The sequence below is a fragment of the Oncorhynchus kisutch genome, linkage group LG8 (genome assembly GCF_002021735.2).
Source record: "Oncorhynchus kisutch isolate 150728-3 linkage group LG8, Okis_V2, whole genome shotgun sequence".
In the NCBI taxonomy this organism is placed as follows: domain Eukaryota; kingdom Metazoa; phylum Chordata; class Actinopteri; order Salmoniformes; family Salmonidae; genus Oncorhynchus; species Oncorhynchus kisutch.
Genome location: NC_034181.2, coordinates 22527354 through 22553842, shown reverse-complemented (window position 1 = coordinate 22553842; position 26489 = coordinate 22527354). Strand labels below are relative to the sequence as shown.

General features: G+C 43.0%; 2 protein-coding genes across 4 annotated transcripts; one reads left to right on the top strand and one right to left on the bottom strand.

The window, feature by feature from the left end:
- The first annotated feature begins 347 nt into the window (after positions 1 to 347).
- On the top strand, positions 348 to 15263 carry trmt2a (tRNA methyltransferase 2A). 2 transcript variants are annotated; one of them, XM_020490271.2, is made up of 12 exons: positions 348 to 599; positions 855 to 1486; positions 1840 to 1948; positions 2920 to 3101; positions 5058 to 5172; positions 5586 to 5701; positions 5789 to 5900; positions 12994 to 13116; positions 13343 to 13418; positions 13635 to 13751; positions 13836 to 13932; positions 14035 to 15263. In XM_020490271.2, exons 2-12 carry the CDS (start codon positions 858 to 860, stop codon positions 14234 to 14236), a joined length of 1878 nt encoding a protein of 625 aa, XP_020345860.1. In that variant the 5' UTR covers positions 348 to 599; positions 855 to 857; the 3' UTR covers positions 14237 to 15263. The 2 variants fall into 2 exon arrangements, with proteins under 2 accessions (XP_020345860.1, XP_020345859.1); XM_020490270.2 differs by having other exon boundaries at positions 349 to 571.
- LOC109896067 (microprocessor complex subunit DGCR8) lies at positions 14483 to 26480 on the bottom strand. Of its 2 annotated transcripts, XM_031829851.1 has the most exons (15): positions 26348 to 26476; positions 26000 to 26100; positions 24839 to 25849; positions 24228 to 24402; positions 23874 to 24016; positions 23272 to 23629; positions 22827 to 23024; positions 22533 to 22634; positions 22316 to 22414; positions 22090 to 22172; positions 21833 to 21933; positions 21631 to 21737; positions 21225 to 21352; positions 18906 to 19019; positions 14483 to 17039 (listed from the first exon to the last, which is right to left on the bottom strand). In XM_031829851.1, exons 3-15 carry the CDS (start codon positions 25529 to 25531, stop codon positions 16956 to 16958), a joined length of 2385 nt encoding a protein of 794 aa, XP_031685711.1. In that variant the 5' UTR covers positions 25532 to 25849; positions 26000 to 26100; positions 26348 to 26476; the 3' UTR covers positions 14483 to 16955. The 2 variants fall into 2 exon arrangements, with proteins under 2 accessions (XP_031685711.1, XP_020345865.1); XM_020490276.2 differs by lacking the exon at positions 26000 to 26100 and having other exon boundaries at positions 26348 to 26480.
- Between the last annotated feature and the right edge of the window lie 9 nt (positions 26481 to 26489).

Here is a 26489-nt window from a genome sequence, read left to right as displayed (position 1 = left end):
TATTGTAGTTTTGAAAACAGAAAACTGTATCGAGATCAAATTTGAAAGGGCTTTACTATTTTAACGGGCTTTACATTGAGGCATAAAATAATGTATAAACGTATAAAATGAGCAAATTAAATCGATGAGAAAATTTGCATAATGTCGGCAAAAATCAATCCAATTTCGTTCCATCTTCTCCCACTGCCGGTCACTGGGCTTCCTCATTACCATATTTGGTAGTGAGTGGAAACGCCAACCGGAGGCTTCACATTTATATATCCGGTGTAATATATGGCTCGGGTTTATCTGTAGCTCTAGCAGCTTCGTCACTTCCTGTGTCGGAACATTATTTGTATTTTTTTTCTAGATTTATCATTCTACCATAACACAATCAGCAGGAATCATGCAGAATGCATTCAATAAATTGCCAGTGAAAATATATAGTGACGTATTTTTTTCTTAACGCCTCATGTCAAGGTTCATATTTTCCACGTGTCCCACAAGATGGCAGCCCGCAGTTTCTTATAGTCAGAAGTGATTTGCCCATAAGCAAGTATTATTTGTCAGAGCTGTAAGAGCAAAAGTGAAGGTGATTTTATTGTTTGCTCTTCTGTATAGTAAGTCCTAGGCTAGCCGTTATTTTCAGTGCTAAATTATGCTCGTGCTTTTGGTCATTTGCTTTGCTCAATCTCAGCCACTTTGCTACACTCATTGTAACTAACTACTCCGTAAGATCTGCATAGCTAAAGAAAGCAGTGCAGAAGTAGTGCATGTCTGATATGTGTATTTTCAAATGTCACTTATGAAATGCAGACTGATAGTCCAGATGAAGCACACTTTTGTTAATGATGTCCACTATCCCCCTCAAACAGAACATGACAGATGTTGGTGACATCCCAGTGGTAGGTTCTCCATCACTGAAAGAGGAGAAGACATCTGACCCCAAAGAAGATGCAGTAGATGGGGTGAAAACAGATGAACCCAAAGCTGAAGGTGGAGGAGAAGAAGCAGCTTCTTCCGACCCTAATAATTTGTACCGCTACGTCCAAGCGGACCTCTTCACCTCTGAGATCTTCAAAGTGGAGATCCAGAACCTTCCCAAATTCATCGGTTTCAATGACTTGAAGAAGTTCCTGGAGAAGCATCGCCTTAACCCGCACAAGATCAAACTGTTCGGGAAGCAGACGTTTGCCTTCGTCACCTTCAAGAACGAAGAGGAGAGGGACAAGGCCATGAAGATGGTGCACGGCATGCAGTGGAAGGGCCGGGTGCTTAGTGTGCGCCTGGCCAAGCCCAAGGCGGACCCTATGCTCAGGAAGAGGGGACGGGATGAGGCCGGGAGTGCCGGGCAGCCCCCCTCCAAGCGGAAGGAGGCAGAGGAGGATGAGGCGCCGCTCAGCATACAGATTGCCAACGTGGTGACGCCCCTGTGGAATGTGCCTTATGAGGAGCAGCTGAGGAGGAAGGAGCAGGAGGTGGAGGGGGTGCTGCAGAGACTGGCCAGGTACAGAGATATGTATAGGCCCATGCCATGTGTGGCTTCTGGTTCACTTCACAAGAATGACCTCAAGTGGGGCATCGATAGGATTACTGCAGTCTATTGCATTATATCCTGTCTTATTATATCCTGCCATGAAAGACACCACAGAAATGTACTAATGAGATGACTTCATAGTTTATAGATGACTTTAAGGCCTTTATCTGGTCCTTCCTTTGCTCTAATGAACAGAACAATTGGACATCTTTATTTGAGTATGTCTTTAATAACAATTGCCTACAGAGAAGTCTGTTACTCAAACTACACAAAGGAAAACTGACTGTACATCATGTTATTATGTCCTCCCATTTTCTGTTCAGAGAAATAGGCAACACCAACAAAGCGATGCTGCCCTGGCTGTTTGTGCAGAAGGAGAAGTACAAGAGAATGTGTTGCCCTCTGGAAGAAATTTGCCCCTCTCCGTCACAGGTACAATGCAGTATGGGGGGGGTGGTATATGGCCAATATGTCAGAGCAGATCACTGCACCTGTACATAGCCCATCAGTAATTAGCCCATCCAACTACCTCATCCCCATACTGTATTTATTTATTTATCTTGCTCCTTTGCACCCCAGTATCTCTACTTGTACTTTCATCTTCTGCACATCTACCATTCCAGCATCCACCATGGCCTATTTATTGCCTTACCTCCCTTATCCTACCTCACTTGCACACACTGTATATAGACTTTTTTCTACTGTATTATTGACTGTATGTTTGTTTATTCCATGTGTAACTCTGTGTTGTTGTATGTGTCGAACTGCTTTGCTTTATCTTGGCCAGGTCGCAGTTGTAAATGAGAACTTGTTCTCAACTAGTCTACCTGGTTAAATAAAGGTGAAAAAAATTATAAATAAATACCACGCCAAAGGGCTGTTTATATGCGCAATGCAGAGTGCCTGGATACAGCCCTTAGCTCTGGTATATTGGCCATATACCACAAACCCCTGAGGGGCCTTATTGAGATAAACAGGTTACCAACGTAATTAGAACAGTAAACAAGTAGTTTTGCGTCAGCCAATAAGCATCCAGGGCTCGAATGACCTGTTTATAATAGGCCTACATATGGCTGCCTGCCCTGGCAACCTGGGGTGAACGTTTGCTGTCACAGCTTGTACAGGTTTTCTGTGACTACATCAAGAACCTGAACTCATTATGGCTTTTTTGTTGTGGGGTTGATTTAACTAAGTCCAGATGCACTCTGGCCTTTTGATCATCCTGCTGAAAATGAGTATCTCAGCTACTAGCAAGGCGTTTGACAACCTGGTGTCTTAATGAAATACATACACTGACTGCAGTCCCTGCCTGGGTATGCACATGCTGAACTTTGACCCTAAGCATCCTTTGACCCTAAGCATCCTTTCACCCTAAGCATCCTTTCCCTACACTTATCATGCAGGTTGAATACAGGAACAAGTGTGAGTTTGTCATTGGTATTGGAGCGAATGAAGAGGATAAGACCATAGGCTTCAGACTGGGGAAGTACAAAGGGGGCTCCTGTGCCGTGGTGGGACCCTCAGACAGCATCCATGTCACCACTGAGGCCAAGAGAGTGGTCAGTGAGTTCCAGAAATTCATCAGGTATTAATGTCATCTTACTGAGAGGGAGGCCTCATCTCTGTCCTGCACTGATCCCGCCCTGATCACAGGACTCAATGTCACGTCTCAGTTAAATATTCTGGCCACTGTATCAGATCTGCCCTATATACACTGTTTGACCTATATACTGGTTTTAGCATGCAACAAGAAGGAATCCAAAATAATGCTGCACACAGCAATACAATAGCCTGGTGGCCTCAGATCTGTTTCTGCTGAATAGACAACTTTTCTGGTTGTCAACTACACTGCTCCAAAAAAATAAAGGGAACACTAAAATAACACATCCTAGATCTGAATGAATGAAATATTCTTATTAAATACTTTTTTCTTTACATAGTTGAATGTGCTGACAACAAAATCACACAAAAATGGTCAATGGAAATCAAATGTATCAACCCACGGAGGTCTGGATTTGGAGTCACACTCAAAATTAAAGTGGTGAACCACACTACAGGCTGATCCAACTTTGATGTAATGTCCTTAAAACAAGTCAAAATGAGGCTCAGTCGTGTGTGTGGCCTCCATGTGCCTGTATGACCTCCCTACAACGCCTGGGCATGCTCCTGATGAGGTGGCGGATGGTCTCCTAAGGGATCTCCTCCCAGACCTGGACTAAAGCATCCGCCAACTCCTGGACAGTCTGTGGTGCAACCTGGACTAAAGCATTGGTGGATGGAGCGAGACATGATGTCCCAGATGTGCTCAATTGGATTCAGGTCTGGGGAACGGGCGGGCCAGTCCATAGCATCAATGCCTTCCTCTTGCAGGAACTGCTGACACACTCCAGCCACATGAGGTCTAGCATTGTCTTGCATTAGGAGGAACCCAGGGCCAACCACACCAGCATATGGTCTCACAAGGGGTCTGAGGATCTCATCTCGGTACCTAATGGCAGTCAGGCTACCTCTGGCGAGCACATGGAGGGCTGTGCGGCCCCCCAAAGAAATGCCACCCCACACCATGACTGACCCAACGCCAAACCGGTCATGCTGGAGGATGTTGCAGGCCGCCGTATGTTCTCCACGGCGTCTCCAGACTGTCACGTCTGTCACATGTGCTCAGTGTGAACCTGCTTTCATCTGTGAAGAGCACAGGGCGCCAGTGGCGAATTTGCCAATCTTGGTGTACTCTGGCAAATGCCAAACGTCCTGCACGGTGTTGGGCTGTAAGCACAACCCCCACCTGTGGACGTCGGGCCCTATACCACCCTCATGGAGTCTGTTTCTGCAGACTGACTTTGAGCAGACACATGCACATTTGTGGCCTGCTGGAGGTCATTTTGCAGGGCTCTGGCAGTGTTCCTCCTGCTCCTCCTTGCACAAAGGCGGAGGTAGCGGTCCTGCTGCTGGGTTGTTGCCCTCCTACGGCCTCCTCCACGTCTTCTGATGTACTAGCCTGTCTCCTGGTAGCGCCTCCATGCTCTGGACACTGCTGACAGACACAGCAAACCTTCTTGCCACATCTCGCATTGATGTGCCATCCTGGATGAGCTGCACTACCTGAGCCACTTGTGTGGGTTGTAGACTCCGTCTCATGCTACCACCAGCGAAAGCACCGCCAGCATTCAAAAGTGACCAAAACATCAGCCAGGAAGCATAGGAACTGAGAAGTGGTCTGTGGTCCCCACCTGCAGAACCACTCCTTTTTTGGGGGTGTCTTGCTAAATGCCTATAATTTCCACCTGTTGTCTATTCCATTTGCACAACAGCATGTGAAATTTATTGTCAATCAGTGTTGCTTCCTAAGTGGACAGTTTGATTTCACAGAAGTGTGATTGACTTGGAGTTACATTGTGTTGTTTAAGTGTTCCCTTTTATTTTTTTGGAGCAGTGTATATAGTTTCAACAGCTCTAGGACAACCAGGCTAGAAGAATGGGGGTGCTAGATGTAAATAATATTATCACCTTCTTTTGACCCATAATTTGTTTATCTACACAGGACAACCCCATACTCAGTGTACAGCCCTGAGACATACGAGGGCCACTGGAAGCAGCTAACAGTGCGGACCACAAGGACCAAGCAGGCCATGGCTATGGTGTTCTTTAACCCACAGGTACAAATAAAACATTCTTCAATGTGGTTAATATTACATTATAAACTGGGTGGTTCAAGCCCTGCATGCTGATTGGCTGAAAGCTGTGATATCAGATCGTATACCACAAGTATGACAACTTTTATTTTAACTGCTCTAATTACGTTGGTAACCAGTTTATAATAGCAATAAGGCGTTGCGTCGTGCAAAAGAACAGCCCTTAGCCGTGGTATATTGGCCATTTACCACATGTTCTCGGGCCTTATTGCTTAAATAAAAAATATAAGCTCGGGCTGTGGTACAGAAATGTACACATTATGCGTTCTGATCTAAGAATCACTACATTCATCACTGGATTCTTCAGCTGAACAATATAAGTGTAGTGACTCTCCTTTCAAATCCTGTCATTTATTCTCGCCTTTTCTACTTTGCAGAAACTTGAGGAAAAAGAACTAAATGTCCTGAAGAGCTCTATGAAAGAGTATTTCACAGAGGGTGACGGGAAAGAGAGTGGTGTAACTTCTCTGTACTTTGTGTCAGAGGGACAAAGGTAAGATCATTAGAAAAACAACAATTTAACGGTGTGAGAATGCACATGGAAATGTTGTGATTGACAGATAATGTTGTATTCACTAAGGCAATCCCCTAACCCGGAGGACTTGCCGTGTGAGCTGGTAGCTGGAGAGGAGTGTATTCACGAGGAGCTTCTTGGCCTGAAGTTCAGGATATCCCCCCATTCTTTCTTCCAGGTGAGTATCCCATGTCACGTATCGTAGTTGTAGAGTCTTCATCCTATTTACTTACCATCTTCGGTCCATTTGGCATAGTTTTTAAAATTATATTTCATTATATTGAGATAGTGTATGTTGTATTTCCTCCCCCATTTTAAGAGCCTCCAAGTTAGTGTCTCTGAGGTATAGCACTATGAACTCTGTTCTATAGCTCTAAAATACAGTGGGTATCATAATTGGATTTCTTCACATTTTATTGTTTCAAAGTGGGAATAAAAATAATTTGTCATTTTTTTTGTCAACGATCTACACAAAAGACTAATTCTAACTTTTTAAATATGAATGAAAAATAAAACACTTGATTGATTAGATAAGTCTTCACCAACCCCTGAGTCAATACATGTTAGAAACACATTTGGCAGAGATTACCGCTGCAAGTCTTTTTAAGTCACTAAGAGCTTTGCATACCTGGATTGTACAATATAAAACTAATTCAAGATGTTGGTGGTCATAGCTTGACAGCCATTTTAACTCAAAAAGCTGATTTAATTTAAAAAAAAATATATATATATATATATTTTTTCACCTTTACTTAACCAGGTAGGCAAGTTGAGAACAAGTTCTCATTTACAATTACGACCTGGCCAAGATAAAGCAAAGCAGTTCGACACATACAACAACACAGAGTTACACATGGAGTAAAACAAACATACAGTCAATAATACAGTAGAAAAATAAGTCTATAAAGAATGTGAGCAAATGAGGAGATAAGGGAGGTAAAGGCAAAAAAAAGGCCATGGTGGCAAAGTAAATACAATATAGCAAGTAAAACACTGGAATGGTAGATTTGCAGTGGAAGAATGTGCAAAGTAGAGATAGAAATAATGGGGTGCAAAGGAGCAAAATAAATAAATAAATACAGTAGGGGGAGAGGTAGTTGTTTGGGCTAAATTATAGATGGGCTATGTACAGGTGCAGTAATCTGTGAGCTGCTCCATTTAAGTAAAAATTCAAGTAAAAACTGTGACTTGGCCTCTCAGGAAAATGTACTGTCTTCCTGGTAAGCAACTCCCGTGTAGATTTGGCCTTGTGTTGTAGGTTGTTGTCCTGCTGAAAGGGGAAATCATCTCCCAGTGTATGGTGTGAAGCAGGTTTTCCTCTAGGATTTTGCCTGTGCTTAGCTCTATCTCATTTATTTTTATCCTGAAAAACTCGCCAGTCTTTGCCGATGTCAAGCAAAGACCATACTATACCATGATTCAGCCATCACCACGCTTGAAAATAAGGAGGCAATTACTCAGTGATGTGTTGTTGGATTTGCCCCAAACATAAGGCTTTGCATTTAGGCCAAAAAGTGTGTTCCTTTGCAGTGTTTCTTTTCAGTATTATTTTAGTGCCTTGTTCCATACAGGATGCATGTTTTGTAATATTTTCACTATGTCATTTACAGTGTATTCAGAACCCTTGACCGTTTCCACATTTTGTTATGTTACAGCCTTATTCTAAAATGGATTAGATAAATAAATACATCCTCCATCTACACACAATACCCCATAATGACAAAGTGAAAACAGGTTTTTACAAATTTATTACAAATAAAAAAAAGTGAAATACCTTATTTACATAAGTATGCTATGAGACTCAAAATTGAGCTGTTTCTACCACTTGATTGGAGTCCACCTGTGGTAAATTCAATTGATTGGACATTTGGAAAGGCACAGACCTGTCTATGTAAAGGTCCCACAGTTGACAGTTATCATGAGGTCGAAGGAACACCAAGCCATGAGGTCGAAGGAAGATGGCGCCGACAGTGATGGTCGCCTCGCTTCGAGTCCTTAGGAAACTATGCAGTATTTCGTTTTTTTAAATGTATTACATTGTTACCCCAGGAAATATTATTACATACAGCCCAGAAGAACTATTGGATATAAGAGCGATGTCAACTTACCAACATAACGACCAGGAATACGACTTTCCCAAAGCGGAACCTCTGTTTGGACCACCACCCAGGACAATGGATCTAATCCCAGAAGCCGACCAAAAACAACAGCACCGCAGAAGGAGCAGCCCTTTAGCAAGGACTGCTCCCCTCCCCCCTCCTTCTCCATGGCTGACTTGAGTAAAACACTTAAATGTGTTAACCCTCGCAAGGCTGTTGGCCCAGACAGCATCCCTAGCCGCGTTCTCAGAGTATGCGCTGACCAGCTGGCTGGTGTGTTTACGTACATATTCAATCACTCCCTATTCCGGTCTGCTGTCCCCACATGCTCGAAGCTGGCCACCATTGTTCCTGTACCCAAGAAGGCAAACTGAACTAAATGACTACTGCCCCGTAGCACTCACTTCTGTCATCATGAAGTGCTTTGAGAGACTAGTCAAGGATCATATCACCTCCACCTTACCTGCCACCCTAGACCCACTTCAGTTTGCATACCACTCCAACAGGTCCACAGACGATGCAATTTCCAGCACACTGCGCTATCCCAAATATAATACCTATGTAAGAATGCTATTCATTGACAAAAGCTCAGCATTCAACACCATAGTACCCTCCAAGCTCATCATCAAGCTGGAGGCCCTGGATCTCAACCCGTCCTGTGCAATTGGGTCCTGGACTTTCTAACGGGCCGCCCCCAGTTGGTGAAGGTAGGAAACAACATCTGCACTTCGCTGACCCACAAAACCGGGGCCCCACAAGGGTGTGTGCTCAGCCCCCTTCAAAATCCTTGTTCACCCATGACTGCGTAGCCAGTCATCAAGTTTGCAGACAACACAACAGTAGTGGGCTTGATTACCAACAACCACGAGACAGCCTACAGGGAGGAGATGAGGGCACACGGAGTGTGGTGTCAGGAAAACAACCTCTCACTCAATGTCAATAAAACAAAGGAGATGATTGTGGACTTCAGGAAACAGCAGAGCAACCATCCCCTATCTACATCGAAGGGATAGCAGTAGAGAAGGTGGAACATTTTAAGTTCCTAGGTGTACATATCACAGAAAAACTGAAATGGTCCACCCAAACAGACAGTGTGGTGAAGGCGCAACAGTGTCTCTTCAACCTTAGGAGGCTGAAGAAATTTGGCTTGTCACCCAAAACTCTGATAAACTTTTGCAGATGCACAATTGAGAGCATCTTGTCGGGCTGTATCACAGCCTGGTATGGCAACTGCACCACCCTCAACCTCAAGGCTCTCCAGAGGGTGTAACAGTCAAAAGTAACAGTCAGTATCTGATGTGGCCACCAACTGCATTAATTACTGCAGTGCATCTCCTCCTCATTGACTGCACCAGATGTGCCAGTTCTTGCTATGAGATGTTACTCCACTCTTCCACCAGGGCACCTGCAAGTTCCCGGACATTTCTGGGGGGAATGGCCCTAGCCCTCACCCTCCGATCCAACAGGTCCCAGACGTGCTCAATGGAATTGAGATCCGGGTTCTTCGCTGGCCATGGCAGAACAATGCCATTCCTGTCTTGCAGGAAATTACACAGAGAATGAGCAGTATGGCTGGTGGCATTGTCATGCTGGAGGGTCATGTCAGTCCGATAACGCTGTGACACACCGCCCCAGACCATGATGGACCCTCCACCTCCAAATCAATCCCGCTCCAGAGTACATGCCTCGGTGTAGCGCTCATTCCTTTGACGATTAACGCAAATCCGAACATCGCCCCTGGTGAGACAAAACCACGACTCGTCAGTGAAGAGCACTTTTTGCCAGTCCTGTCTGGTCCAGCGACGGTGGGTTTGTGCCCATAGGTGACGGTGTTGCCGGTGATGTCTGGTGAGGACCTGCCTTACAACAGGCCTACAAGCCCTCAGTCCAGCCTCTCTCAGCCTATTGCGGACAGTCTGAGCACTGATAAAGGGGTTGTGTGTTCCTGGTGTAACTCGGGCAGTTGTTGTTGCCATCCTGTACCAGTCCCGCAGCTGTGATGTTCGGATGTACCGATCCTGTGCAGGTGTTGTTACACGTGATCTGCCACTGCGAAGATGATCAGCTGTCCATCCTGTAGCGCCGTCTTAGGCGTCTCACAGTACAGACATTGCAATTTATTGCCCTGGCCACATCTGCTGTCCTCATGCCTTCTTGCAGCATGCCTAAGGCATGTTCATGCAGATGAGCAGGGACACTGGGCATCTTTCTTTTAGTGTTTTTCAGAGTCAGTTGAAAGGCCTCTTTAGTGTCCTGAGTTTTCACAACTGTGACCTTAATTGCCTACCATCTGTAAGCTGTTAGTGTCTTAACGACCGTTCCACAGGTGCATGTTCATTAATTGTTTATGGTTCATTGAACAAGCATGGGAAACTGTGTTTAAACCCTTTACAATGAAGATCTGTGAAGTTATTTGGAAAGACAAGGTCCTGAAAAGGGGGCGTTTCTTTTTTTGCCGAGTGTGTGTGTGTGTATATATATATATATATATATACTGTGTTTTATACCATCTATTGCACCTTGCCTATGCCGCTCGGCCATCTCTCATCCATATATTTATATGTACATATTCATATTCTCATTCACCCCTTTAGATTTGTGTGTATGAGCTAGTTGTTGGGAAATTGTTTGTGCAGTAAGATCTAACAAGTAATCTGTCGGAACTACACTCGCATTAACATCTGCTAACCATGTGTATGTGACCAATAACAGTTGAATTGTCTGTAGAGCTCCGAGACAGGATTGTGTCGAGGCACAGATGTGGGGATGGGTACCCAAACATTTCTGCAGAATTTAAGGTCCCCAAGAACACAGTGGCCCCCATCATTCTTAAATGGAAGTAGTTTGGAACCACCAAAACTCTTCCTAGAGCTGATCACCCGGCCAAACTGAGCAATCGGGGGAGAAGGGCCTTGGTCAGGGAGGTGACCAAGAACCCGATCGTCGCTGACAGAGCTTCAGAGTTCCACTGTGGAAATGGGAGAACCTTCCAGAAGGACAGCCAATACTGCAGCACTCCACCAATCAGGCCTTTATGGTAGAGTGGCCAGATGGAAGCCACTCCTCAGTAAAAGGCACATGACAGCCTGCTTGGAGTTTGCCAAAAGGCACCTAAAGACTCTCAGATCATGAGAAACAAGATTCTCTGGTTGATTAAACTAAGATTGAACTCTTTGGCCTGAATGCCAAGCGTCATATGTGGAGGAAACCTGGCACCATCCCTTTGGCGAAGTATGGTTGTGGCAGCATCATGCTGTGGGGATGTTTTTCAGTGGCAGGGACTGGGAGACTAGTCAGGATTGAGGGAAAGATGACCGGAACGAAGTACAGAGAGATCCTTGATGAAAACCTGCGCCAAAGCACTCAGGACCTCAGACTGAGCGAAGGTTCACCTTTCAAAAGGACAACTACCCTAAGCACACAGCCAAGACAATACAGGAGTGGCTTCCAGCTATAGCCCGAACTTGAACCCAATCAAACATCTCTGGAGAGACCTGAAAATATCTGTGCAGTGACGCTCCCCATCCTACCTGACAGAGCTTGAGAGGATCTGCAGACAAGAATGAAAGAAATCCCCCAAATACAGGTGTGCCAAGTTTGTACCGTCATAACCAAGAAGACTCCAGGCTGTAATCGCTGCCAAAGGTGCTTCCACAAAGTAATGAGTAAAGGGGTATGAATACTTATGTAAATATGATATTTCAGATAGTAATTCTTTACACATTTTCAAAAATGTCAAAAAAATGTTTTTCTTTGTCATTAGGGGGTACTATGAGGGGAGGGGGGGTCAATTGAATCAATTTAGAATAAGGCTGTAACTTAACAAAATGTGGAAAAAGTCAAGGGGTGTGAATACTTTCTGAATGCACTGTTGGTCATTATTGTAGAGTCACTACAATGTTGATCCATCCTCAGTTTCTCCCATCATAGCAATTGAACTCCAATGGCCTCATGGTGACATCCTGAGTAGTTTCCTTCCTGTGCTGCAGCTCAGAAGGATGACTATCTTCAATGTTTCTGGGTGGTTTAATACGTCATCCACAGCATAATTATTAACCTGACCATCTTTAAAGAGATATTCAATGTCTGATTTGTTATTGTTACCCATATTCCAATCACTGCCCTTTTATGAGGTTTTTGAAAAGCTTCCTGGTCTTTGTAGTTGAATCTGTGTTTGAAATGCAATACTTGACTGAGGCACCTTATAGATGTTGTATGTATGGGGGACAGAGGAAGAGGTAGTCATTCTAAAATCATGTAAACCCCTATTTTTTGAGTGAGTCCATGTACACTGAACAGAAATATTAAGCAACATGCAACAATTTCAAAGATTGTACTGAGTTACAGTTCATATAAGGAAATCAGTTAATTGAAACAAGTTCATTAGGCCCTAATCTATGGATTTCGCATGACTGTGGATACAGATATACAGTGGGGCAAAAAAGTATTTAGTCAGCCACCAATTGTGCAAGTTCTCCCACTTAAAAAGTTGAGAGAGGCCTGTAATTTTCATTATAGGTACACTTCAACTATGACAGACAAAATGAGAAAAAAAAATGCAGAAATTCACATTGTAGGGTTTTTTATGAATTTATTTGCAAATCATGGTGGAAAATAAGTATTTGGTCAATAACAAAAGTGTATCTCTATACTTTGTTATATACCCTTTGTTGGCAATGACAGAGGTCAAACGTTTTCTGTAAGTCTTCACAAGGTTTTCACAGACTGTTGCTGGTATTTTGACCCATTCCTCCATGCAGATCTCCTCTAGAGCAGTGATGTTTTGGGGCTGTTGCTGGGCAACACGGACTTTCAACTCCCTCCAAAGATTTTCTATGGGTTTGAGAGAAATAAGCATTATGTGCATATGGAAAATCTCTGGGATCTTTTATTTCAGCTCATGAAACATGGAACCAACACTTTACATTTTATATTTTTGTTGCAAAGTCACACTTTACTCCTGAAGTCATTTAGGCCTTCCTCAACAAGGGGATGAATATTTATACAACTATATTTTAATTATTACAAATGTATTTTCCCTTTTGACATTATTGCATATTCTATCCATTGACCCACAAAAATCACAATTATATTTCAATCTCATGTTGTAACACAGTGAAAAAATGCAAGAGGAATGAATACTTATTATACTCACTGTATGTCATTGACCAGGTGAACACAGGGGCAGCTGAGGTGCTGTACTCAGCTGTAGGAGAATGGGCCCAGCTGGACAAGGACAGCACTGTGCTGGACGTATGTTGTGGGACAGGAACCATTGGCATCTCACTGGCTAAGGTACAATAGAGAACAAGAGAGATGTGTTCGTTGACTTATAAATAAAGACACATGGCATCCTACATACATAACAAGCAATGTTGGGGGTCAAGCGCATTTCAGTTAAGGAAGTAAACTGAAATGGTATTTAAAACAACCCTGATTACAACTGTATGGATCAATCCGTCTGGAAATAGATTAGTCCCTTTCTCTGTTGACACTATGAGTCGCACCCTGTGTCCTCCAGAGGGTGAGGAAGGTGATTGGGATAGAGATGTGTCAGGAAGCAGTGAAGGATGCCAAAGTCAACGCGAAGATCAATGGTAAGAGGCTTAATCATATTGGTGCCTCGCATCTACTGCCACTTGACCAATGAGGCCAGAAAGAGTTAAGCCTGACATACAGTACATGTTCAAATCTAATATCTAAAATCATACATATCTAACTCTTGAATATTCCCGACCCTCTGCCTAATCAATCCCCAATACATTTGCTCTAGTGCTATGAGAGAGAACCTGACTGTGACTGAAATGTTTCAGGGCTGAGTAATATTGAGTTCCACTGCGGAAAGGCTGAAGACGTGTTCCAGATGGTGCTCAACGCTGTCGTATCCCCCAGCATCACCGCCATCGTGGACCCACCGAGAGCGGGCTTACGTATGTTACAAAATATACTGAATCAGTTTGTCCATGCACTGTATATTTCAATTGAGTGACAGTAATTGATTGTCTACCATCTAGATTCAAAGGTCATTCTGGCAATCAGAAGAGCGGAGCATCTGAAAAGGCTGGTTTATGTGGCATGCAATGCCAAGGCAGCCATGAACAACTTCATAGAGTGAGTATAATACCCTATCCTTTTCATTCTGCACGTGCAGACCAAACATTCAGTATGTCATCTCCATGGGGATTCTTCTGGTTCTAAATTTGATCTGTGTAGTCTGTGCAGGGCTCCCTCCAACCGTGTACGTGGAGCTCCGTTCCGTCCCGTGCGGGCAATGGCTGTGGACCTCTTCCCCCAGACCATGCACTGTGAGATGCTGCTGCTCTTTGAGAGGGTGGATTACAGCTCCAAGAGCAGCAGTGAGAAACCTGAAGAAATGACCCAGGGCACTAGCGAGAAGCCAACCACCACAACTTAATAGCACAACCTTTGACTCTTTGCAGTCTCACTATCTGCTCATTAAGTTAAACTGTTTTCTACTTAATGTTCTACACGTTAATATGTAATCAACGTTATATGGATTCTGTAGTTATACTGTACCATTAGGGGCAGGATAACAATGCATTTCAGTTTTATTTTAATACTGCCTTGCTGTGTAATATTGTTTTACAACTTAAAAATAAAAAGATCCCAGTAAAATAAGCAATTGTTGATGACTAATACAAGCAGGGGTCAGCCATGACAACTTTATTTGCATAAATGAATTTCACTGAAAGTCAGCAATCCCAAGTCAGTTACATACTTCATTTTCTAGGCAGCAATATCTAGCAAATAACTTCAAGTGTAAAAAGCATTTTCACACACACTTGGTAAGACGGAACACACAGGGGGAAGCGCATTCGTAAAGCAATCTACTCTAACACAGCAGCCTTGTTCCCATATACGATGAAGTGTTAAGGTGCAGTAGACATTCAGGAAAAGCCACACAAACCAAATACTTCACACAACGAATGCACAGCTATTTATATTTTGTTCTAGCAGGTATTGCATCTTTTTTTCCTTTCATGTATTGTGTGCAGCAACCTACAGTATTCTATAAAAATGCATAAGACTAAGCTTTGGTTCACACTGCTCCTTTAGCTATCAGATTTAATAATGACATGATTGTATTTTGTTAAGAGGTAAAGTGTACCAACTTCATTCCTGTAGATTGCCTTTTGAGGAGAGGATCACAGTTCCACATATCAATGCTTGGAAAATGTGATTGATCAGTTATCACAATGTTTGCAAACAAACGTACACAACCTTAATTAAAATCCATATATGCTAAAGGAAATTCTTTCAAAATATCAATATTACTGTCTTGTCAAATTATTACAAACAGGCTAAACAATAAATGCTGTAACAAGTAAGAGGCTTGGTCTATCCATTTCCCTTTAAGGGGGCCCCTGTGAATGCTCTGGGGAGCCCTACATGAAATGGGTGAACTTAGGCAACAGGTAGCCCATTGTTTTCTTATCCGTTTATGGGTCCTTAAAGGGAAAGTCCAAAATCGTTTGGTATTTTTTTTCCATTAGTCCAGTGTTAAAGTCCTTTAATGTTTTGCAGATTAGCAGTCAAGTTAAGATATTGGACTTTCAAGAAGCAAAGTGCCACATTATCATGATGCAAAATGTCTATCACAGCAGCTGAACTGTACCAAATAGTAAGATGGCCTGCATGTTGTATTGTTTTGCTTTAAATAGAGTCCAAAAAATAATTAAGCGACTAACACAGAAAACTAAAAAATAGGTCTTCTTAAATATGTAACTACCTTGAATATCTCAATCACTTCAATGACTACAGTACTCCAAGCCCTGGTGCCTGTGTTCTGTCTGCAGTGCTAACATGGCAACAGGATCTTAGCTATACGGATCAACCTTGTTGTCAGCTGTCCATTGATATGTTTCATCCTGTGCTTCCAAAACAAAAAGGCAATTAAAATCATTAGTCCCGCTTAATAGGTCTCGAGATGAATGTCCGTTCCCTAATCAATTCAAAATGAATTTCTCATACTAAAGACCATGAGCATGTAACAAGTATATGACTGGGGCCTCCCGTGTGGGACAGTGGTCTAAGGCACTGCATCGCAGTTGCTAGCTGTGCCACTAGAGATCCTGGTTTGAGTCCAGGCTCTGTCATAGCCGGCCGCGACCCGGGAGACCCCAGGGGGCGGCGCACAATTGGCCCTGCGTCGTCCGGGTTAGGGGAGGGTTTGGCTGACAAGGATGTCCTTGTCCCATTGCACTCTAGCGACTCGTGTGGCGTTTCCTCCGACACATTGGTGCGGCTGGCTTCCGGGTTAAGCGGGCATTGTGTCAAGAAGCAGTGCGGCTGTAACTACCAATTGGATACCAAGAAATTGGGGAGAAAAAAGGTTAAAAGTAAGAACAAAAAATAAATAAACCCCAAAACATGACTGGACAGAAAACGATGCATTTGAAATATAGATTTTTTCTTAACAGGTTCACAAGCAAATGAAGTTGGCCATCCAAATTATACACGACATCAATCATCAATAATTTCCAATGACAACAGCATATAAATTAGTTTCCCACAGCGTACCTGTATAGCAAAAGCAGAGAGAGCAAACTAATCCGTGAAAATAGGCAATGCTTTAAGTATACAAGGAAACCTGTTAGGAATGTTCAGTCTCTGTAAAGTATCAGGTACTTTAGGTTATATTTGGAGCATATTATAAATTCAATCAATGCAATATAAATGGAGGGGTGAGGGGTCTAGTGGTTGTCAGCAGTTATTACTACACACAGTAAACAGGCTGACAATTTCTTGTGGATCTTAGATACATGTCAAGTCGTCATCTCAACCGATCTGTCTGCAACCCCTATGGTTCAATTTATAGAAGTGCCACTGTGTAGAGATTGCATCTAGAGGTAGATGGTGTTAACTCTACTGTCTGTTAGTGCATTTGTCCTATTCCTACCCACTAACAATGAATCAAAAAATACCTTTGGAGTAAAATAATAAACAGCTTGGAGACAGTGCTAAGAAGATGACCACCGCTATACTACAAATGTCCAGTTGTATTGCCATTTTACAATGATGCATAATTGGATGGTGGAGTGGCTTTTAAAATTAGACAGTGACTATGGCTACCATTGGTCAGTGCCATGTTAGATTGGTTGCAGTGATGGTTCCTAGACGTCAACAGTGCAGAGGGGCTGACTACCAGGCTGGGCTGACTCCATTATGGTCATCTTGGGCTTCTTCCTGGTTTCCTCCTGAACACAACATAAAGACACATCAGGGTTGTATTCATTAGTGCACACAGTAGCAAAATGTTTTGCACCAGAAAACAAAAACAAGCATTTCTTATTGGACAAGTTCAGGTAGTTTTCTAATGTTCAGTGCCTAATGAATAAACCCCAGAAAACAGTTTGAACTGCTGCACCAACCTGTGAGAAACTTACCTGGGGAAAAAATTATTCAAGATCATAATCCAAGCTACATTTACAACCAAACATGACTTACCAAATCTCCTTAGTGTCTTTGAAATATAAGTTACGGATGGAGTAACCATAGGAACATGACAGCCCAATAGCCATCATCACTGTTACATCCTCAGAAAGCATGAGCTCCTGAGTTGGGAAAATCTTATGCAATACACCGACGCATGTCTTGTATTCAAGATCCTAAATGGCCTGACTCCCCCTCCACTCAGTATTTTTGTTAAACAGAAAACCCAAACATATGGCAGCAGATCCACAAGGTCTGCCATGAGAGGTGACTGTATAGTTCCCTTAAGGAAAAGCACCTTTAGTAAATCCGTTTTCTCTGTGAGAGCTTCCCATGTCTGAAATACACTGCCATCAGACACACATAACTGCACCACATATCACTTTCACAAAATGCTTGAAGACATGGCTAAAGGTCAATCAGATTTATGAACATAATCCCTAGCTGTGTGTTGCCGCTTTCCATGTTGTCTGTAGCTTGTGAGGTGTGGAAACACTGTTGCTTTTATGAATTTTGTCTTGCTGCTTTTTGTCCTATGTTGCTCTGTCTGTATGCTATGTCTAGCTTGTCCTATGTTGCTCTGTCTGTATGCTATGTCTTGCTTGTCCTATGTTGCTCTGTCTGTATGCTATGTCTTGCTTGTCCTATGTTGCTCTGTCTGTATGCTATGTCTTGCTTGTCCTATGTTGCTCTGTCTGTATGCTATGTCTTGCTTGTCCTATGTTGCTCTGTCTGTATGCTATGTCTTGCTTGTCCTATGTTGCTCTGTCTGTATGCTATGTCTTGCTTGTCCTATGTTGCTATTGTCTATATTATAATTGTTTTTAAATAACCTGCCCAGGGACTGCGGTTGAAAATTAGCCGGCTGGCTAAAACCGGCACTTTTACTGAAACGTTGATTAATGTGCACTGTCCCTGTAAATATAAATAAACTCGACAGTGCAGAGACATGGCAAATGGTGCAAAGGCCAGAATAATTTAGTCTAGGTACAAAGGTTGGAAGATATATGCTACTCCAAATATCACAATATAATAGTTCTGCGCCGGTAATGGCTAGATAATTCCACTGTGCCATTTGTGCTTATTTACAATATTATAGTCGCATTATCATTAAATAACCTTATGGCAAATAAATAAGGCTTAGTTAATTAAAACTTTATATTCAACATATTGATACAATTTAACTGATAAAACTGCAGTTTTGATTTTAAAAATTCAAATAGAGTATAGCCTTGCACATCACGACATATCGTCAATGTCAAATATTACGATATTGGATTTAATCATATATCGGCACAATCCTACTGGAGTCTGTCCAGCTCAGACAGCCTGACAGGGTTCGAGTGAAAGGTAGAACCCTCTAGAACAGGGCTCTCCAACCCTGTTCCTGGAGAGCTACCATCCTGTAGGTTTTTGCTCCAACCCTAATCTAGCACACCAGATTCTACTTGAAAAGCGGAATCAGGTTAGTTAAAACTGGGGTAATAGTCAACAGCTACAGGAGGGTAGCTCTCCAGGAACAGGGTCGGAGAGCCCTGCTCTAGAAAGAAACTCCCTGACGAGGCCAAATGCAGAGGTTAACACCAGAGATCTAGTTGGAGCTCCTACTACACTTTACAGCTAACCCTTACCCTCTCCTTAGCCAGTTTCCTCATCTCCTCTTGCAGTTTGTTCAGGATGTGAAGATTTGGCCTGTTCTTTTTGGCATACTGCTGAAGTTCAATAACACTCTTGTCCGAATTTTCCTGCAGAGAACATAAAAAACATCTATAGAAATGACAGATATACATCTGGTTGAAAGAGGAGCAGCATATGCAATCAGATCAGTACTAATCAGTTTTGCCAAAGATGAGCTGAAGTCTATATGACCCAACAGCAGTGGAGTGGCGAGGTACAGTATATGAAGTGTACAGCAGATTTTCCGTTAGCTGCCAATAATTTTTTTTTTAAAAGCCTATAAATAAAATCGGTGCAGGTCAATTGTCCGGGAGAAAAAATAAAATCCCATTGCGAAATAATGCATTTTTGCTTGAAATACCAGTTGATGTAGCGGGAGACATACTGCAACAGCTCATCAAACAGCTGTTTTTTTGCTGCTGGAGTGAAGCATGCTTTAATAAGCCAATCATTGCGTAAGGCAATCGCTTACGCAAAACACAGCCACGATTAAAAGGCCTACTTTCGCCCCGCCCCTCAACTGGTAAATTGAAGCTCATTGGTACTAGGCAGGCTTCAGCACATCACACACCACTTTGCAGTGAGCTGGAGACGATTTCCATTTTGAAGACATTCTTAACTGTTTGAAACCTGAACATTTTACTACATATTATGAGGCATGTCTTACCTTGCCAAAGTAGCCTTTCCAAAATCTAACCAAACGTGCAGGCAATTACATATGCCAATGAAACAAGTAGCCTTTTTCTCTCATGTCCTATTGGTTTTCAAATCAACTTTCTTTCATTGTCCAGTAACCAAAGACACAATCCTAGTCATATGAACAACCCATGCTACTTTTGGCATATTTAGATATCCCCTCTTTCTAAATTTCTAACAGATATTTTCATCTCTGTTATATGAAATCACTCACAATGGTGTTTTCCGGTAATTGCATTATGGAACTAACATTTGTGGGTAGCCTACTGCCTTGTGTGCATTGTTGCGCTTAGAATGCGAAGAAATAACAGTTTAGCAACATTTTAAGCTAAACCTTCTGATCTGTTACATGAGCCTCATTGCTTTTGAATGTGTGTTTTTTTTTATGTAGCCTAGGCCTACTGGTTGTATGAATTTGGGATCTATCGTCCCACAACTGTCCCAGATTCTGTTTGGAATAAGCCATTTCTTTCTCGACAAGCTGACCAATAGAATAGGTCAACTTTTCTAATATGGGGGTTAGTAGATTGACGTAGGCTAGAGATTGTTGTTCATTACTCATCTTGTTGGTTGAGGAAAAGTAAATGTGGACAGTTATTCTAACATAAGAGGAGTGTGGGTTTCAAGTTTGGGGAAGCTAATTTTCACCATAAAAATGCCCCTTCCATGCATCCTGATGTAAGTTAGCCTACCCTTCATAATGTGATGATTAGATTAGTCATAATTTAGGCTAATAATACAACTCAATCACTGTTCGCAAAAAAGACCGTTGAATGCAGTGTGTAGTGGCGTAGAGTAGACAGGCTATAACACAGGAAAATGTTGGCCTTTCATAAACACATTTCATGCAATTCTACTACATTTTATACGACTGGAGACATTACCAACATTTTTTTTTTAATACAACCAAAATTAAAGGGTAGTCTACTCTGGGCCTATGAAAAGGGGAGACGAATACAATATGATGTCCATCTAACCTCGAGAAAGAAATTATTGTCCAAAAACAAACAAAAGTGTCACTAACCCAATGATAAAAACAGTGAATATGCACACTCACCAGCGATATGGCCGATGTTCTCCGCTGGTGCTAATTAAGTTAAAGAATTCTGATAAATAAAAGACAGATTGGAGTGTCTTCTCATTGTCTTCTATTTACAGAAATATCCATTTTGCTTTCCAAACAGTTCTTCCATTAATGTATTTTTAAATATTGCAATGTGTCTGGCTGGGTCCCTCTGTTTTTCACTGACAGTCGCAACTCAACAATCATCTGTTTGGTATTTGCTGCGTGCTCTGCCCAAATTACTGGCCCTTCAGACGGTAGGCTATCCAAAATAAAACAATCCACAGCTTTAAAAAAAAGCTAATGATCCGCCGGCCAAACCATGCTTTCTGGTGTAGTAGCCGATTTTGAATTATTTTATTTATTTGTGTATAGACAGGAGTAAGCTATTTTGGCTATATAATTTTGGCAATTTAATAAAAATGTACTTTGTCCGGTAAATTCAAATGCTGCTGGTCAAATGAATGGCGCCACATTTTCCTAACAGAAACCCCAGTGTACAGGTAGTACTTACCTTTTTTACCATCTTATTGCTCTCTCTGCCGTACATGCGGAGCAGTGACCCCCAGTTCTTCACGTGAGGGTGCAGCATCTGTAGGATCTTCTGAGACGCCAGCTGCTTCCCCACACGTTTATTCTTGCCTGAAAAATAAAACACTGATTACTCCCATTTGTAATGCTAACACATTTACACGACACAGAGCGGCTTTGAGCAGGACAAATCAGAGCCATAATACTGTATATACAAAGGCACAAACAGTGTCCAGTGTGAAGGTTGGCTGAATTCTCTATACATGGCTCAGACAAAAAACAGAGCACTTGTAATGCTGCTTTTACACTACATTAACACAGAGTGGCATGGAGCATGTTAGGTCTGGGACTTGCTGTGGTGACTGGAGGGTCAGTGTGGGGCTACATACACCATCCGCGTACGGTATGCTTTCCACACGTCATCACATATTCACTCTTCTGGTTCTTTCCTGGGATCACCTCAAACTTGATGCTGGTGTCACCCATTCCATGGTTTCTGCAGGGCACAAGATATGGTTGAAATTCAAGGTTAATAGATGAATCAGATCAGAACTAGGAATTTAAGGTATTCTTACACCTCATGGGTCTTACCTCTTAAGGCACTCGTGTAGAATCTGATATGGCGAGAGTAAGCCTGCTTTATTGGTCAGTTCGTACACCCTTGAATCTTCAATACTGATATGATTAAAATACTGCAGGAAACAAAAACGCATGAATGGACATTAGTATTCATCCAGCTTACCTACCCGCTGGTAAAGTTCAATGTTATAAAATAGACATGTTATCAGACCAAACACAGAAGCATGACATTGAATTAAATGGCTTTCCAATGATTGACAGCCTGATACCTCCAGTTCATCCCCTTCTACAAGCTTCTCCTCAGACGTCTGCTTCACAAAGTCAGGGATGAGAATCTCCAGTGTGGCTCGAGCTAAAGGGAAGACATCAGTGAAACAATAAGCCAAACGGTCTGCTATATTATGACTTAAACACATCTTACAGTTTCCAGACAGCCTTTGCAGCTGCTTCAGAAGATCCATCATGATTTTAATTTGTGAGATAAGAGTACTGTACCAGCTTTATTCTTGGCAAGTTTTTTACTGCTTGCAGTTCCTGTGCCATATGTCACTCCCTCTATTATGACGGAGGCTCCAAAGGGTTCACTTGGGTTCTCTGGGGATATAGAAAAGACAGGATGCGTTTGGCCCAGCCAGAGCTTTTGGCGATTTGTTTTGTTCGAAGAAAAGCATGTCACTTGTACAAGCTAGTGGAAATCAACAGAGGGACTTACCACATTCAAAAAAGTTGTAAACAGGTCGGACCTTTAAGACACGTTGCATATATTCATGTAGGATGCAAACTTCAGATTTCCCATTTGGGTTAATGACAAACTCTGAGAAAAAGAAAGGAATGAGTTGAGATTACCTCAATACTCCTCACTGAAATAGTTATTAAACTATGGATGCATCCACAATGGCACCCTCATTCCCTATATAGTGTACTACATTTGACCAGAGCCCTATAGGTCCTGTGAATAAGATTCCAATTCAGATGTAGCCTGTGGTTCTTCTTATGCATCCGGTACCTTTCTTGGTGGGGGTATCTGATACAGACAGAGTGATGAGTTTCTGGTTGGCAGGCAGAATGGGTCTCTCTGACTCAGCCTGTTTCCTCTTGATGTCCCTGTTGAACTGCCTGCGCTCTGCCCAGGTACGGAACTTCTTCACGGTCACTTGTTCAAAGTCAAAGCACTTCTCCAGGTAGCTGCGGAACTCCTCAATTTCTGGCGGGGTGTCAATAAGTGAGGGGTATAGGTTATATTGTCACTTTAATTAACATGTATAGATATTCTTCATATGTGTCCTATACATTTTTATTGCAAGAAGTCTAGAAAATGTCAAGGCCCACGCCCACCAACACACTGTCATCCCCTATGTTTACAATAAATTAAACATACCATCAGCCATGGCATTCAAAACTACTACCTGCTAGCAAGTCAATTGCTCATCATGGAGTGTGTTCACCCTTACCTATCGATTCATCTTTGCACACCTCCACCTTGGCCCTGACCTGTCCCAGAGCCCCCTGGGCCATCTCACAGGAGTGGGGCATCTTGCCATGCAGGACAGGGCACCCCTTTATGGTCCCCTCTGTGACCAGGCCTGTCTCTATCTCCACCTGTCCCTCCCCCAGGCCAACAGTGGTAGGGTCCTCCTGGGCAGTGGAGTCAGGCTCGTCTGGTCTCTCCACGGAGTCTGCCTCCTCCCCAGGCTTCACCGGAGACACTTCAGCGTTGGGTGTCACCTCTCCGTTCTGTTCCCTCTCCTCGCGATCCTTCATCTTCCTATAGTGCAGGCAAGGGATGCTACTGGTGGGAGGGTCGTGTTTCTGTACACAAGGGGCAAGAGAGGTTTGGTCATGGTTAGAAGCCGATTGTTACAGTTGTTTGAGAAGAGAGAAATATTCCTTTAGTTTGACCATTCCTACCAAAACACAAATTATACACCAGTATAGAGTGAATAACAATGGGGTTCCTGGCATGTTACTAAACAAAACAGTAAATAAACAAAAAAAGGTTTAAAATGTACAGCAGTAACAGGTTTCTATCTGTCTTATGTATTCTACGTCCTACCCTAATGCTCCCGGACCCCAGAAAGTAAGGTCTGGACCAGGTCACCACTCTGGTCTCTCTGTGCAGGTAGACTGGAATGCCAGAGTTATGGAATGTCATGATCCATCCGTCAGGTAGTGGCTCAGTGGGTGGACGCCCACGACCTAGGAAACACACACACATCAATACACACAAACACGAGACGCTACACATGAAACATATGCACCACATATACACAATCTGAAACTACTACACATCTCACACCAACATGTGCCACTCGGTATAAGATATGATATGAACACACAACATCAGTATGTGCCAGGCTCAGATACTACGTTACAAAAGGCAGATCAGCGCCAGACATCGACCACTCACTCTTCAGGACTGTCTTAATTTTGGTCATCATGGGCTGAACACCTCCCTCCACATCCCTGTCGGATGCGTGATCACTGTCTCCTGCATACTCAACAGCCCCCTCTGCCAGGCGCATCTTTTTGGGCACGGGCATGCCCTCCTCCAGCAGAGCGTCTACATCATTGTCAAAGTCCTCCTGGAAAAGACATTCGTTGAGGGTGGGGAGAAGGGAGGAAGCCCTAACCGGTCATGACTTATGGTTAAGAGAGTACATTTGAACACACTTTTAGCATACCAACTATGTCAATTTCCAGTAGGAAAGATATGGAACTCCTGCTGCTTCCATCAAGAATAAAAAGGATGCACAAGCTGACATTTTGCTGGTGACATTGGAATATAATATCAGAATGAATGGCTGACTATAAAACATTAACATTTTCATTGGTGAGACAAATCGTACTGGGCGGGCATTGTAGCACATCCTCCAGTTGCTTTAACTGTGCTAGAAAATATTCAAGCCAGCACAGTACGGTTTGGGATAGCCCTTTAGTGTGAAACGTGCACAAAATATCAGTGAGTGGGTGATGATGAGACTCTGCAGAAGCAAAGACAGGGCCCCTTTGGTTACGTACCTCATATGAGATATTTAGGTTCTCTTCGTCAGCATGATCCTGTTGAACTATGACCTCTGACCTGAACCCCCCCTGCTGCACGTCCTCCGTGTCCAGAAAGTCCTGACTGAAGTCCTCCAGCTCATCTAGGACCGCAAACTCCACTTTGTTCTCCAGGTCTGCCTCTGCCTCCTCCCCTCTCCTCCCTGCACTGACCACCCCAAGCCCTGAGCTACCATCCACAGCCCCTGGCTCTGTATCAGCATCATAAAACTCACCATTAAGGCTCTCTGAGCTGGTCTCCCCTTCACCACCACCCTCCTGACCTATCCCTGTGTACAGCACCTTCCTATCTTTGCTCCTACTGGTATCTACGACACTGACACTGATCTTAATGTCTCTGAGTAATTTGAGATCTGGCAGAAACTTGGTGACAGGGGGTGCGTGGCGGGCTGTTCTAGGGCACGAGGTGCTGGGTTCAGCCTCATCTGACAGGTTATTAATGAAGGTTATGGAGCCCTTGGTTTGGAGGCCCTGGCCCCCTGCTGGGGTGTGTGTGTGTCCATCACCACCAGAGCTAACGTCCATTTCCTCTGCGTCACTGGACGTTTGCAGGGGGGGTGTTGGAGGCTGCGCTTTACCATTAAGGCCCTCCGAGTTCAAATCATCAGGTGGCTCCAACGGTAAGGGGGGTAATATGTCATCCATCTCCATGTTGACTGTTTCTTATGAATTACTAAATACAACTGCTCTATGGGTCACCCTGACTGTTTTGGCAATTATGTCTCATAAGCTTTCAGCTAAAAGGCATGCAGAAGCACATTGCACACAATATTTAGAAGAATAAAAAAATCCCTGTATTGACCATGTACCAGTGTTGAATATGCTAAGATGACTACATTGTTCTTTGCATTAATGTAGACAGTTTTTTTTAGAATCACTGTCTCAATTATTGGAAATCACAATGCATTCAGCTTATATTTCTCAGATCTAGGCACTATTCATCCTCCACTGGCAAATCTTCTGTCAGAGCTAGAAAAAGCAAGATAACACAGTCAATGACAAACCAAGAGAGCAACATTGAGATGCAATAATTTGGACATACGTTACTGTATGCCTTGTAGAATGTAGCCGAGTGGAAGCTATGCACATTATGAATCACTTTTAAGATGGAGAACTAACACAGACAGAAATGAGTGCGAGTCTTTGCAATCCTTGCTTGATTGCAGAATGCTAACGTTAGCTTGCTGCCTGTGCAAGATAGTTGGCAAACTCGATTCACCCTGCAATTTCAAGTAATGCATAAACTTTAGCTACTGGTTAGCAATATGGGGCGACTTCCAAACTGAACGACATGGAAAGATGACACATTGTATTGTCCTTCTACGCACGAGCCTAGCTAGTTAACTTGAACAACCTGGCTAGCTTTAGCTAAAACTTGAAGCTAAGCGATTTAGCTAGACAATAAGGTGTCAAAATGACTAGACAAAACACTAACCACAGAAACATTGACCAGATTTGATCACTCACCTATATTTTATTTCCTCCATTTTCTTTTCTTTGCTAGCTAATATAAATTATGTTATTCTTCTGACGAGGCCAGACAGACCCCGTTCCGCCATCTTGCCGAATGCTGCAAACTGCTGCAGACTGCTTCGGAAGTTCCACCCCC